This window comes from Diabrotica virgifera, chromosome 3 (assembly GCF_917563875.1).
Source record: "Diabrotica virgifera virgifera chromosome 3, PGI_DIABVI_V3a".
Taxonomy (NCBI): domain Eukaryota; kingdom Metazoa; phylum Arthropoda; class Insecta; order Coleoptera; family Chrysomelidae; genus Diabrotica; species Diabrotica virgifera.
The window spans coordinates 15,496,798-15,513,064 of NC_065445.1; the positions used below are offsets into that span (position 1 = coordinate 15,496,798).

Here is a 16,267-nt window from a genome sequence, read left to right on the forward strand (position 1 = left end):
TAAATCATGATTCGGGAGTGCTTTTTGTAACATTCAAATAAGGTTTTATAAGCTTAGTTTGCAGGCTGGGAAGCAAAGGGCTCCCATTGGCTTGCTGAGATATTCTCCAGTGACAAGACCACTTTAACCGTTTCTCAGGTCAGCTGGCCAGATCCGTTTAAGTCTCCTATTGATTGGCATGATGTTCTATTAGAGGTCGGAGTAGGGGGTTACTGTGTGATTCCAGTCCTTCATGGTGCTTCTTGGTATATTTAGTGATCACATACTGTATGAACGGGATGCTTAGGTCTTCATGAACCGTCAGGTTTGACACATAGCAGGGTGCATCAGTTCGTTCTCAGTATTTTCGATTGGCTTCTTTGAATTACAGCTGTATTTGCCTTGCTTGTACATCCCCAAAGTTGGATTTGATAGGTCCAGATAATCTTTATGACATCTTTGTAGCGAATTTTATTTTCTAGGGTCATTTTCAATTTCATTCCGACTAGCCAGTTTACATCTTCCATTCTTAGGTCAATTGGTTTCCACTTCTTAAGAATATGTTCTTTCCAATTGAGTTTTGAGTCAAGATGTATTCCTAGGTATTTGGTGCTGAGCTAATGGGTTGAGGAATATTGGATTTGGAGGAGTATTGAAGGCTGGATATTGTTAAGTGAAACTAAAAGACATATCAGTCTCTTCTCAAGATGGAAGTCACTTGGACTGATTCTCTTTCCTTCATTTTAATTCTCCCCTTGTTTGACCATGTCTTAATTTCATTCAGTTGTACCTGTAGAATGTTAGATGCTATACTTGGATTTTCGTTGACTGCAAGGATGACAGCATCATCTGCAAATGTACCAGTGATGGTTTCATTATATGGAGGGTAAATTGGCTGTGTATAACAGGTATAATATTGGTGCAACAACACTGCCCTGTGGGACACCTTTTATAGGAAAATTAGGTGATGGGAAATATTTCTTGATTTTGAAAATCGGGCCTGTATGCCAAACCTTGTCAAAGGCTTGATTAACGTCTAGAAAGGCAGCTGTGCAGTACTGTTTGCTTTCCATTGCAGAACTTATTGTGTATACTAATATTTGAATCTGCTGTATCGTTCAGTGTTCTTTCTGAAAGCCAAATTGGTGGTTGGGTATCCATTGGGGTCTGAGTTAATTTTTTGTAACAGTAATCTCTTAAGTGGCTAAGAAACGCAAGAGCGCCCAATACTCCATAAGGAGGAAAGGCGATAGAGAGAAAATCTATTAAGTATTTTGGATAATATTGGAAGTAGGCTTATTGGTCTATAGTCTATATGATGAAAATATAATCTAGTATGTTCTCTAGTTGATAGTTCCAATATTGTTATAGTCATGTCTCAGGTAGTAGTCCAGGAACCGAAGCTTTTCACCTCGCAATTTTTAGAGAATGGATCGATTTGCTTGAAAATTTGAGAATAAGTAGTGGATAGACCAAGGATCAAAATCTATATGATTCCGAAAAGTGCTTTTACCATGGATGTGGTTGCCACTCCATCTAGAGGGTGAAATTTTTTTATTACATTTTGACCGCAAAATTTGATAAAAACATTCATTCTAAGCAAAAACTGTTCTATACATTTTTTTGATAAAATTAATAGTTTTCGATTTATTCTCTATCGAAAGTGTTTTGTATAGAAAAAATCAATGTTTTTCGATATTACGATTCACTCAATATTTGCCGTAGAAATTTTTTTTTTCAAACCAAATTCTTGGGAATTAAATAACCTAGAATTTTATATTGAAACATTTTTTCGTATCTCTGACGCTAATCTTTCTATTCTGAAGAAAATGGCATTTTTACCAAACTACACAAATTCGTTATTCGCTTTTAATTCCAGTTTTTTAAAAACTAATCATTCTAAGCCGGTCAAACTTCTAGAACCTATTAATAATACATAAGTAAAAAAGACCAAATAAGGTTAATGACTAATTTTAATTAAGGTGGTGATTAGACGCAGTGGCGGCTCGTCAGAGGAGGCAAGGGAGGCTCAGCCTCCCCATAAATTTTTTACACACTCTACACTGTTTTGTTTATCATGAATCGCGAAAATAACAAGCACTCTCACTATTATACAACGTGTAAATTCCATATTATCACTAATTATCCATACGTACGGAGCATAGCATTAGAATGCATGATCGCGTCTCAGTTTTATTACATATTATTGTAGGCAGGACCCTGGGTTATCCCGAGATGCATGAACGGAGCACGGAGCCGAGAAGCCCAGCAGTCTCCTTTGCTAATGCTCCGTGCAGCGCAGCAGGCCTTTAAGGAGACCCGGTCTCCTAACAGTGGCATCTACGGTGCCATCACACGCTGCCCGGAGATATACCAAGGGAGGCAGAATAGCTTCTCGGCTCCGTTGCGTGGTTGCGTGCGTCTCAGGACAACGAATTTTAGGGTCCTGACTAAAAATAATGAAAAATCTAAAAGTGAGAATTTTGTTATGAAATTTGGTATGTGGGGTTATAATAATATTTAGAACAACTTGCTCAAATAACTTTTTCCGATATATCTCCAACTCGAAGCAAAATATCGATAATTTATGGTGTTTTGAATTCGCAGTAGGCCGCGTTTAGAATTAAAAAATTCAGTTGAGTATCTTAAAAAATTTGAAGCTTCATTATGTATGGACTGCAAAACTTCAAATCTGTATTTATTTTGATATGCGAGGTATATATTTACAAATAGATGGAATTGTTAACAAATAAACGACACAAACTTTGGTATTAAACTTTTACAATTAGACTAACTATTTTTAAAATGATATGATATTGTCACGGTCCCAGGCCGGCTCTGTCCACAACAGAAGCTGTCGCGACGAACTGTCTGCGGGTGAGAGAAGCGTGTCTACCTAATTTGATTTATGATGTTCCATCCTTTTCTGGTATATTCCATTTCAACATAACAATTGCTTTCCAAATAATGTTTACCTTTTTTTGATGTTTCTGGAAATCAGTAGAAATTGTATGTAACTATATAAACAGACATTTTTAGAATTAGGAGTCAGTTAATATATTCGACGCGATATATTGTTTTATTGTTTGATCGGGTTGCTGAAATGTATGTATTTTTAAAGTAGATAAGTCGTATTTGTAAATAAATTAAATGTTAGAAAGTGTAAAATAAATTAGATATTGTTGTTAAATAAGTGTTAATTATAAGTGTTATAAATAAACAATTTCAAGTAAGTCTTTTATTTATTTAATAATAATTAAAAGTCAATTCGCGTAATATTTCCTAAAAACGTAACAAAATGGTGCAGAAGTGAGGATACTTGAAATACATAAATTTAACGTAAATTTTCGGTTTAAATAGAGTGTGGAACTTTTAAAAATAAATAAAATATAAATCGTAATAAATAAAGTGTGTGACAATGTCTTCACAACATAAGAAAATCACTGAATTGATCGTTAAGGAGCTCCGCAACCAGTTAGAAGAGAGAGACATGGACACTACTGGGAAAAAGGCTGATCTAGTCGAACGTCTAAAGAACGCTCTTCAAGAAGAGGGTCAAGATCCAGAAACCTATTTGTTTGAAGACAAGCATGCTGCTGTGATCTCGTCGATTTCGAAGGTTTCGACAGACATTACATCGTTGGAGAACAAAGTTTCAACAGAGATTACATCGTTAGAGAACAAAGTCTCTAGTGAAATCTCCCAAGTTTCGACAGACATTGCATCGTTAGAGAACAAAGTTTCCGGAGACATTACATCATTAGAAAAAAAAGTTTCTAGTGACATTTCGAAAGTTTCGGGTGATATTTCATCCCTTGAAAGCAAGATGACTAACGAGATCTCTGCTAGCATCTCTAAAGTTACCTCCGATTTTGATGACAAGATATCATCCCTAAAATCTACTTTTGAAGAAAAGATCAAGGAAATAGAAAAGAAAATGGAGGAAACGGAAAAAGTAGACAAAGTGATGGAACCCATCTTAACAGATATTAAAGATGATGAAACCAAATACAAATTGGAGCCACGGTCGATAGTTGAAGGGAGTGTAGGTCATGCTCGTGTTAAGGTGCCAAATTTCGACGGAAAGTCATCATGGAACAACTACATGAAACAGTTCGAATCGGCGGCCAGAGCGAACGGATGGTCCGAAAAAGAAAAAGCTGTAAACCTCACTATTGCTCTTCGAGGCGACGCTTTGGATGTCCTCCAGACCATAGCCGTAGAGGAGACAGATGACTTCGAGCAGCTTAAAAAGAGACTGAATATGCGATACGGGCACGAACATTTAGAGCATGTCTATCAGTCGCAGTTTAAAAATCGAAGACAAAAGAAAGATGAAGCTCTTCAAGAATACGAGGTCGATATTGCCAGGTTGGTACGATATGCATATCCAACAGCTCCCGAAGACATGATGGAAAAGTTGGCTGTTCAAACATTTATTGATGGCCTTCGTGATCATGAAATGCAAAGAACACTGCGATTAGCTCGTCACAAGACGCTGGTCGATGTCTTGTCTGCCGCCCTCGAATACGAATCAGCTACCCAGGCCTCTGGTGGGTACAGTAAAGTGAGGACTGTGAAAGAGGAACAGGATGAGGACAAACTTGACCAGCTTGTTAATATGATGAAAGACATTGCATCCAGGAAAACGAAGACCATAAGGTGCTGGAACTGTGGTGAAATGGGACACGTACGGGGTTCATGTAAGTACCCTAGGTACAATAACAATCAAGAGACTCACCAGCAGGAAAACTAGAACGGGTCGGCCTTAGGGGGGCAGCTTCGACCCGCAACTTTTCCAAAGACCCTCTCATACTAATAGCTTCTTTGAAATGTCGTGAAGATAGTGTATATGTGGATGGAGAAATAAATGGTAAAAAGTATACATTGTTGGTGGATACCGGAGCGACCAGGACCATTATACGACCGTCAGTTTTAAACAGCCGTAAAAAACTCTTACCAACGAGGTTGCGACTGCGGACTGCCACAGGTGAAAACGCCAACACCCATGGAGAAATCCAGATACAATTAGGGATTGGAGCAGAAAAGTTCGTCCATACTGTCATAGTTGCAGACATCGAAGAAGATGTTATATTAGGAATGGACGTAATGAATTTGCATGGATTTCAATTGGATTTTAAGAATAGGGTAATCAAAGTTGGCAACGAGGAGGTATTTCTTCATCCACACGATGACAGCACTGTGCTAGAAGCCATTAAAGAAGATACAGTTGTGCCTGCGAGGAGTGAAACGATCATCGTAGCGCGGCTACAGGGAATTGTGGAAGAAGGAACACCTGTTATGATGGAGCCATGGAACCACGACGAGGAGGTTGGCCGAGGAATCATAATTGGAAAGGAATTGGTTACTTCTGCTAAAGAAATTCCCGTGAGATTGATTAATGTCAATGACTACCCAGTGACCATCAAGAAGGAGACAAAAGTAGGAACTTGTGTACCCGTGACGTCCATAATCCGTCAGACAACAACATCAGATAATTCCAACGACAAGTTCGACCAAATGGTTGCAGTTGCAGGCCAATCTCTAAATCAAGTGGAGAAAAGGAAATTAAGGGAATTTCTTCGGCAATATCGTGACATATTCGTACCGAAAGGAGGAAAGACAGGAAGAACGACAGTTGTCAAACATAAAATTGACACTGGTACCGCTAGGCCAATTCGTCAAACAGCACGACGATTACCACAGGCGAAGAGAGAGGAAGCTGAAAGGATTGTTCAAGAAATGAGGAAAGACGGGGTGATAGAACCTTCTACGAGCCCATGGGTCTCTCCAGTGGTCCTGGTCAAGAAGAAAGATGGAACCACGAGGTTCTGTGTGGACTACCGTTTGTTGAATAATGTTACCAAGAAAGATAGTTATCCTCTGCCTCGGATCGACGACACGTTGGACACATTGGCTGGAAGTAAATTGTTTTCTACGTTGGACTTGAAGTCTGGATATTGGCAGGTAGAAATGGATCCAGTGGACAAGGAGAAGACGGCCTTCACGACAGGATCTGGATTATGGGAATTCAACGTTATGCCGTTTGGACTCTGTAATGCTCCTGCGACATTTGAAAGGCTTATGGAAAATGTGTTGAGAGGGTTATCTTGGAAGACGTGCCTGGTGTATTTAGACGACATAATCGTTTTGGGGGAGACGTTTGAAGACCACCTGAAGAATTTAGAAGACGTTTTTAATCGACTTAAAGCTGCCCAGTTAATGTTAAACCCCAAGAAATGCCAGCTATTTCAAAGTAAAGTCAATTATTTAGGCCATATAGTCAGCAAAGAAGGAGTGGCGGTGGATAAAGGAAAAATCGATTCCATTAAGGAATGGCCTGAACCAACTGATAAACATCAAGTGAGAAGTTTTCTGGGACTATGTACTTACTACCGGAGATTCATTAAGAAGTTTGCAGATATTGCTAAGCCATTAACGCGACTTACAGAGGAAGCAAGGGATTATTGCTGGGATGGAGACTGCCAAACGGCCTTTGAAACTTTGAAGAGGCATTTAATTACAGCGCCAATATTAGGGTATCCACTGCCAGAAGGAGAGTTCATCTTAGATACGGATGCAAGCAATGTGGGAATTGGAGGAGTGCTGTCGCAGATCCAAGGATGACAGGAACGAGTCCTTGGATATTTTAGTAAAGTGCTTTCAAAACCTGAACGAAATTATTGCGTCACGAGAAGAGAACTTCTAGCAGTAGTAAAATCAGTGGAACACTTCTATCAATACCTCTACGGAAGGAAGTTTCTAATCCGAACCGACCATGCCGCCCTTAAATGGTTAATGCAGTTTAAGAATCCAGAGGGTCAGATAGCCAGATGGATTGAACGACTTCAAGAATATGATTTCAAGATCGAGCATCGGGCCGGAGTTAGCCACAGAAACGCTGATTCTCTATCTAGAAGACCGTGTCCAGCAGAATGTTCCCATTGCAACAAAACAGAGTCGAAGGAAGCAGCAGTACTAAGAACAACAGTGGTCAACGACGAGTGGACGCCTACCAAGATCAAGGAAGAACAAGAAAAAGATCCAGTTTTACAGAAGATTCGAAAATGGAAAGAAGAAAATCGTCGACCATCTTGGCAAGAAATATCAAGCCTAGGCTCAGTAGTTAAGACGTATTGGGCCCAGTGGGACTCATTTATCTTGGAAGACAGCTTGCTTAAACGAGTAATAGAAAATGATGATGGTTCGGTGAGGAGAACACAGTTGGTGATTCCAAAGAGCAGGGTAGCCGAAGTACTTCGTCAGTTACACGACAGTCCATCAGGAGGGCATTTTGGTGTAAAGAAGACCCTTCAGAGAATTCGGGAACGATTTTATTGGATGAAGAGTTCCGACGATGTGAAGGACTGGTGTAAGAAATGTACTACCTGTGCTACAAGTAACGGGCCCTACCGGAAAAGAAAGGCTCCTATGAGACAGTACAATGTTGGAAGTCCGTTTGAAAGAATAGCTTTGGATATTGCCGGGCCATTTCCAGAAAGTGACAATGGATGCAAATACATGTTGGTGGTAATGGATTACTTCACGAAGTGGGACGAGATCTTCGCAATTCCAGACCAGAAGGCCGCCACTATTGCAGATGTGTTAATCAAAGACTGCATCAGCCGATTTGGAGTACCTCTGGAGATCCATAGTGACCAAGGAAGGAACTTTGAGAGCGATCTATTTCAAGGAATCTGTGATAAACTAGGCATGAAGAAGACAAGAACCACGGCCTATCACCCGCAATCGGATGGAATGGTGGAGCGTATGAATAGGACAGTTGGCAAGTATTTGACAAAGATGGTGTCCAATCATCAACGAGACTGGGACCAGTACCTTCCGTTCTTCGCAATGGCCTATAGATCTGCTGTTAATGAATCAACTGGCGAAACACCAGCAAAAGTCCTATTTGGACGTGAGATGCGTCTACCCTGTGATCTAGAGTTTGGATGTCGACCTGGAGAAGATGTTGCTGGTGAGGATTACGTGAATGAATTGCGAAGAAGAATGGACGATATACATGAGTTGGTCCGTTCTAATCTTCATATCGCTAGCGACCGAATGAAGAAACGATACGATACCCAAGCCGAGAGGGGATGTTTCAAGGAGAACGACAAAGTCTGGCTTTATAATCCAAAGAAGCGAACAGGTTGCTCTCCCAAGTTGCAGCAGTTCTGGGAAGGTCCGTACCTCATTGTCAAGAAAATCAATGACGTTATCTACCGAATAAGCAAGATTCCTAGGGGAAAGCCGATGATAGTCCACCATAACCGGTTGGCGCCGTACGAGGGAGACCACGACGTAGATGAAGAAGTGGAAGTCAACCAAGTTCGAGAAATACCTGACCTTACCTTTGAAGAGTTCATGGGTGTCTACGGAGGTACCGGTAAAGCAAGACATGGTGTTACCAATGAAGAAAAGCGAGATCTACTCGCACTTCCCGATGACTATTCACTGGCCCATACCATCCCGGCCAGTATCAAAGACGCACGAGGGTTGGCATTCGCCTTCCGAAGGAAGTTTGGTCGAGTTGCAGAACTTCAATGCCAACTGCCAGCTCCTGGCAAAGCATTGAAACTCCAAGATGCATCACGTTACCTATTCTATTTGGTAACAAAAGACACTGTCCATGACCAACCTACCTACCAAGATGTATGGGATGCATTAATTCAATTGAGAGAGCACGTGTTGGAGTCCGACGTGCAAAAGTTAGCCATGCCAAAGTTAGAATGCCGCCAATTAGACTGGAGAGTTATCCGAAATATGGTAGAAGAAATTTTTAAAGACACCGAGGTCCGGGTGTTAGTCTGTTGCAATCCGCATAGTTACTGGTGCGGAGCGAAGACCGTCCCCTGTCACTTTTATACAACTGGGAGTTGTAAAAGAGGGTCCAGTTGCAGATACCAGCATCCAGTTCCAGTCCCGACAAGGTTCCAGGAGGAACCATCTTTTGAGGAGGGGGCAATGTCACGGTCCCAGGCCGGCTCTGTCCACAACAGAAGCTGTCGCGACGAACTGTCTGCGGGTGAGAGAAGCGTGTCTACCTAATTTGATTTATGATGTTCCATCCTTTTCTGGTATATTCCATTTCAACATAACAATTGCTTTCCAAATAATGTTTACCTTTTTTTGATGTTTCTGGAAATCAGTAGAAATTGTATGTAACTATATAAACAGACATTTTTAGAATTAGGAGTCAGTTAATATATTCGACGCGATATATTGTTTTATTGTTTGATCGGGTTGCTCAAAATGTATGTATTTTTAAAGTAGATAAGTCGTATTTGTAAATAAATTAAATGTTAGAAAGTGTAAAATAAATTAGATATTGTTGTTAAATAAGTGTTAATTGTAAGTGTTATAAATAAACAATTTCAAGTAAGTCTTTTATTTATTTAATAATAATTAAAAGTCAATTCGCGTAATATTTCCTAAAAACGTAACAATATCATGAAATTATGAATTAGGATGATATTATGAAATGTAAATAAAAAATGGTAAAAAAATGGGGCCTTAAATTATATTTTTTGTCGCATTTTTTTGCTAGTGCAAATTTGTCTAGATATTTTACAGTTAGGTATAGCCTCCCCTATTGTAAAAATCACGAGCCGCCACTGATTAGACGGTTGCTTGCGATCACTGTTTCGCTGAAAAAAAATGGGGACTGGGGAAATGGGGTTCTTTTCATATAAGTCACTTAATTTTTGAGGTAGAGACTTTTTTTAATTTCTGGTGATAGATATTTTTAAGTCCTTTAAATTAGTTTGAACAAGTTTTCCTCGAAAAATGCATAGTTTTCCCGTCTTTTGACTTTGGAACTACAATATTTAGCATTTAACGAAGAAGAGCCAACATATAATAAAGTATAGCTCGATTACTGTTGGTCCTAAAGAAAATTTAAAAAATTGGTTTTGTTTATTTTTTTAAAAGGTACATTTTTGTTAAGTTGTTTTGATAAAACGAAAACTTTTGGAGTTATTAATAGAAAACTTATTAAAAACATTGATTTTTTCGATATCTTTCGATAGCGAATAAATCGAAAACTATCGATTTTATCAAAAAAATGTATAGAACATTTTTGAAGTTATACTTCTTTAGGCGCGATTGAGGGTGAAATTTTATTAATCTGCGCGCATGCGCACACAGACAATAAGGAGTTCGTTACTAAATGTTTTAATTTATGTATGTATCAGTCCAGAAAAGGTGTGGAAAGGATATATTAGTGTTTTTAAATATATTTTTCTATAAAAGTGTTAAAAATGCAATTTATAGCACTCCATAGGAGCGTTAAAAATGCTACTTTAAAGCACCAGTGCTTTAAAAATTTTAAGGCACTGCAGTTAAAAGTGAATTGTCAAATTGTGAAACGTCAAAATATTTATATTTCATTTATTAACAGTAATATTAATAATACAACTTGCGCAATTTGAAAAAGCAATTGCATTTTTAATACGTTTGTAGAAAAAAAAACTATTAAAATTTGTTAGAATATACAAAAATAAAAGTAGATGTTATTCTATAGTTGTTATGATTTACGTATTGACAGTATAGGCAGTTTTGATGTAATGTCAAGAAAAATATAAAAATGGAATGTCAGTCAAGTTCAAGTAAAAGTTTTTGTAGGTATTGTCCTGTAATTGAGAATGAATAAATTATAATTGTTGATATATAAGACGTTTGTAGAAAAAAATATTGTATGATATAAGTGTTAAAAAGTACATTTTTAAGGCACTCATGTGAATTATTGCAGAAATGAGCGAAGCGAATCTTTCACATACGTGCCTTAAAATTGTGCTTTTAACATTTATATCATAAATAACTGTTATTATAATTTTTGTGTATTTGGACTTGTCTACCTCGGGAATAAGATAATAAGTAATATTTAAAGTATTTTATAATTCACTTCGTATGTTTGTCACTATGTCTGAGAAATCTTGTAGCGCCTCTCGGCATGATATAGATTTTGATCCTTGGACTATCCACTACTTATTCTCAAATTTTCAAGCAAATCGATCCATTCTGTAAAAATTGCGAGGTTTTGTCCGATTTTAAGCTTCATTACTTGGATTATAGATACTTTCTAGTTTTTCATCATCATCAATGGCGCTGTGAGTATTTGCTATGTTTACTATTCGCACAATTAAATTCCAACATAGGGCGCTCAAAATTTCAAAGATGGACGACAACTCTAGGAAAACAATTCATTTTGTCATTTGAATTCACAGTTCTAAAACGTTAAATTAAAATCATTTACAGGAGTGTTTTGCCAAAGTAACCACTGATGCCCGATTTCACCAACGTTACCTAAATATTTAAGAATTACCTAAGTGGGTTTAGGTACTTCCTAACTCTAAAACGGATTTCACCATACGATAAGAATTGCCTAAACCGCTTAAGCATTACCTTACGTTAGGATACGGATTTCGATCTCCCTAAACTTTAGGTATTACTTATCGTTGACAGTCAGGTTATATTTTTACAATTTTGACTAATGTACTTGTGACGTTTGTCAATAATTGCCTTCTTACCTTAATTTTTCTGTTATTCTGTAATATTAGGTATATTAGTTGTAATTTTGTATTTTATTTTATATTATTAATATAATATGTGTTGGAAAATATAGAAAATCCCTTGGAGTTTTACAGGTCTGTTGACAAAATTATGTAGTCTACCTACTACCTAACAAACTAGTGTTGTGTTTGAAAAACCCATTCATGATATAACTAAAAGTGTGTCATTAAAAAATTAATAATAAAAAGCAATTTTCAACATATTATTTATTTTAAAATTATTTCATTAATGACAATTCCACTAACTTCAATTTTTCGTCATATGTGAAATTTAAAACTCTTTTCTTTTCTTCCATTTCACTGTATATATACAAATAACATACAAGACTATATTTTATTATAATATACAAACTTAATGCACAAATAACTAACTACAATAACTAAAACAGTACAAAACTGAATAAAACCAAATTGGCAAACAAACAATAATGACAAATAATCAAAAAAGTAAGGAAATGTCATCTTATTCTTATTTTTATTTATCAAAAATAGTTCAAACGTACCCTAGGTAATACCTAGGTAAGCATTTCCTAGATAAGCAGTTCTTTTAGTTGTGAAATGCGATTGTTCCTAAGTATTGACTTAAGAAGATCCTATCGATAAGAATTACTTAATAAGGCAACTGTTTAGGTATCGTTGGTGAAATCGGGTATAAGTTTTGCAACTAAGACATCTTATAAGTTAAAGACGACCCAAAATTATGTTTAATCTGTATGCATTCATTAAAATCTGATGCTAACTACTGATTTGTTTTTACCTTTTTTTCATAAAAAAATCTGGCCCCCCGATAATCACACAGCGTTCTAAAAATTATTAATCTATCTTAGGATTTCTAATTTTGTTTTTAATTTAATTAATAGGTGCACTACAGTTTATTTTACACCAACAGATAACAATTTTTAATTAAATAAAAACTGGAAACTTGGAAACTAAGTAGGTGAATTTATTTTATAATAATTGTGTTCTGGAAATTACGAAGTGGTCGGGATACTTTGCATAACAATGTACATTATATGTACAGAATATATACTACATTTTATTTATTTATTTAATTTTGCAGTCGCTTAAACATTAAAAAATACTACGTTTAATACAAACGTTAAATTAAGAAAATGTGTGATTTGGCATTGGTTAATTTAGGTCATTACGTAGAGTATAATAGGAATGAATACTGAGGAACACTGCAATAGTTTTTTAAGTCGAAATTATTGTTAATTACAACATAAACTGACCGCAAATATGTACACAATTTAATGGCAAAGTCAATGTTTTCCTTGAGTTGATGCTTTTCAAATTCGCCACCAGGCGTCGCCCACTTTGCGGTTCCTCGCCAATTGTCTTCCATGTTTGCTGATCCTGTGCCACTATTTCCCATTGTATCACTCCCATTTTCCCCAGATTCCCTCCGATTGCATCTTTCCCCTTTTTTTAGGTTACAGACCTTTTTCCATCTACTCTTTCCGAATTTACTTCTCTTTTTAACATCCATGTTTCACTTCCATACACGACTTCTGGTCATACAAATGACCAGTAACCTGCAAACAGGCGGAAAGCCTTCTGCAAGCCTGAAGCAAAATAGAGTGGGGAAGGTTCACACTCAACTAGGGCTGTGTAACAAGTAGCACTGCTGTACTGAAATCAGCAGTCTAGGAAAAAAAGTTTATTTTGTAATTTTTAAATAATATCTATTAAATTAACAATTCTATGAAATTTAAAAAATATAAAGAACTTTTTCTATATTTTACAAAATTGTTATAACTTTGAATCAGCAATATTTTCAGTCTAATCCAACACCAAAATCGGTCTCCGAAACCCCGTTATCTTCTAAAAGAGATGTACTAATCTGATTCGTGTCAACTACAGGATTACATAAAGTTTTTTCCTCATCTAATTTATCAAACTCCTCATTTGCTTGGCATAGCAGATTCACACGATAAAAATAATTTCTCCAGAAATTTTCTTCTGATATCGCTTTAGGTACAAGTTTATAACGAATTTTTTCAAGATCGGGATCTTCGTTCATAACGGCCAATGCAGTAGGGTAACAAGCTTTATAATTGAATTGAAAATCCACACTAGATGGTGGGCTACACAGAAAATGTCTGAGATCAGAGGATAAACTAAGGCAGTTTTCTTTTAAAACGTGTTCATTGGGACACCCTACCCAAGGGGGCAAAGGTAAAGCTAAGTCATCTTGTTGATTTTGAATAAATCGATCCTGTTCCTTATTGAACTCACTTAGCATGTTTTTATTTAGAACGGATTCTTTTAATTTTGACACTGTATCTTTTACTACCATCACTACAGAAGAAATTGCGTTACTAAACACTTCAGGACTAACTAAGGTGTCCACAGAATAATGTTCACTTGGCTTAATACAAGAGTCGGATTCTGATCTACTGTTTTGTTCAGATGTGGATGATTCTTTGGAAGCGGAAGGTGTGCTTTCAGTATTTTCAGTTTGTTCCGACTTTGATACTCCGGGAAATTCATTATTTTGAAAAAGATGTGACTCTACACTTTTGTCCTCTGCTGGGATTGTAATAGTAGTTTCTTCTTCATTATTAAAACTTTCAACCCAAGATGAGACTTTACTTATTATCTCTCCAAACATTATAATGAAGTAGATGTTAAACGATTATGTCATATAACTGACAGTAAATACTTTGTTTCATAATTATTACATACAGTGATGATGTTTGAGCTTGCATAGATTTATTATCTCGAGAATGGGCAAATTTGAAGAGAAATCCTCAGACAGGTCGATTTTTATTTTTAAATTAGGACTTTTTGACATGTATATAATAATAGTGACGTCATCCATTTGGGCGTGATGACATAATCGATGATTTTTTTTAAATGAGAGTAGGGGTCGTGTGATAACTCATTTGAAAGATTATTTAATTCTATATTCAGTAATATAAACGTTAACATAATTGTTTTATACGTCCAAACATTTTTTATTTGAATTAAATTAATTAATACAAAAAGAAGAATGTATGTAATTCATTTATTTCAAAATACATTTGAATGCTTTCAGAAAACAGAAAGAAATGTTTATAGACCAGGAAGATCTGTTTTTAGGTGGATGTGAGAGGTGGCATTTGGATTTTTGCGGATAAACTTAGGTGATAACTTCGTTAATAATAATTGACTTATGGTCCTTCTCAAATATGCCCGGAACATTAATAAAAAAAAAATATTTAAAAATTTCAAAAAATTTCGTTTTTTTCGACTTTCTTTGCTTATAACTTTAAAACGATTCATTTTGGAACAAAGTCGAACAGGAATAAAACAAAGATATTTTCTATCAGATACGATTGGTTAAAAATGTCTTAATTTAACACCCTTGCTGCAAAATAGCAATAAATATAAAATAAGGTGGCAAAACAAGCCTGTCCTTATTCAATGTTTTTCCATCACTTAGGTTACACTTGGAACATTCCTCTAATTCGCTTAGAAAATTTTTGTAATGTGCTAAAACCGTCCACCAAATTTCATTAAAATTGACTTACTAGATTTTGCATAATAATTTTGCAATCTAAACTTTTTTAAAAAAATAAAAATTTTTAAAATCTTGCACAACAAAAACTAGAACATACAAAGATTTGTCAATTTTTTTACATATAAAGAAGCACTCCACCTATCTAATGCACTTTACAGAATTGAAATCGGATTATTTAAGCAGCCTCAGCAATGTTTTAAAGTTCTAAACAATTTTTTGGCTTATAAACAAATTAGTGCTACGGGTGCTTAATTAGGGAGGGGGTGCTACGGGCTCCTTTATTTAGATGGACTTACCCAAGTTTTTTATGTAATTTGACCCGTAGAACACGAATTTTTTGGGTTACAGTTGATCCGGATGTCGATAAGATTGTTATAAACAAAGAACTTGAGGATTTACATAACATCGATTTTTCGCAAAATAAAACAGTTTTTTGTATTTCTTGGGTAATTCTAAGCAAAAAAATGTTCTTACAAATTTTTTCGTAGGATGTATAGTTTTCGAGATAAACGCGGTGGAACATTCAAAAAATCTAAAAATTGCAATTTTTGAACGAGAATAAGTTTTGATTAAAAAATAAAATAGCAATTCTGCTGACAGCATTTGAAAGTTTAAGTCAAATTATACCGGTTTTAATTATTTGCATTACTAAAAATTAATTTTTTTATTATTAAACAAAGCTATTTGTTTATAAGCCAAAAAATTGTTTGTAATTTTAAAACATTGCTGAGGCCCCTTAAATAATCCGATTTTAATTCTGTAAAGTGTATTAGATAGGTAGAGCAGCTCTTTATATGTAAAAAAATTAGCCAACTTCTAAATGATCTACTTTTTATCCAGAAAGATTTTAAAAAATTTGAACTTTTTTAAAAACATTTATATTGCAAATTTATTATGCAAAATCTATTAGGTCGATTTTAATGAAATTTGGTAGACCATTTAAGTAAGTTATAGGAATTTTCTAAGCGGATTACTAAGGTTCTAAGTGCCACGAAAGTGGTTAAGAAACATCGAATAACAACAGGAGTATTTTGCCCCCTTATTTTGTATTTATTGCTATATTGCAGAAAAGGTAATAGGACCTACCTTAAGACATTTTTGACCAGTCGTATATCATACAAAATTCAATTATCTTGATTTTATTTCTTTACGACTTTGTTACAAAACGAACCGTTAAAAATTTTGAAATATTTTAATTTTTTTATTAATG

General features: G+C 35.8%; 1 protein-coding gene across 1 annotated transcript; it reads right to left on the bottom strand.

The window, feature by feature from the left end:
• Positions 1 to 13,329: 13,329 nt before the first annotated feature.
• Positions 13,330 to 14,166, bottom strand: LOC126881741 (synapse-associated protein of 47 kDa-like). Its single transcript, XM_050646210.1, has one exon. The coding sequence runs from the start codon at positions 14,164 to 14,166 to the stop codon at positions 13,330 to 13,332; it is 837 nt and encodes a 278-aa protein (XP_050502167.1).
• Positions 14,167 to 16,267: the final 2,101 nt, after the last annotated feature.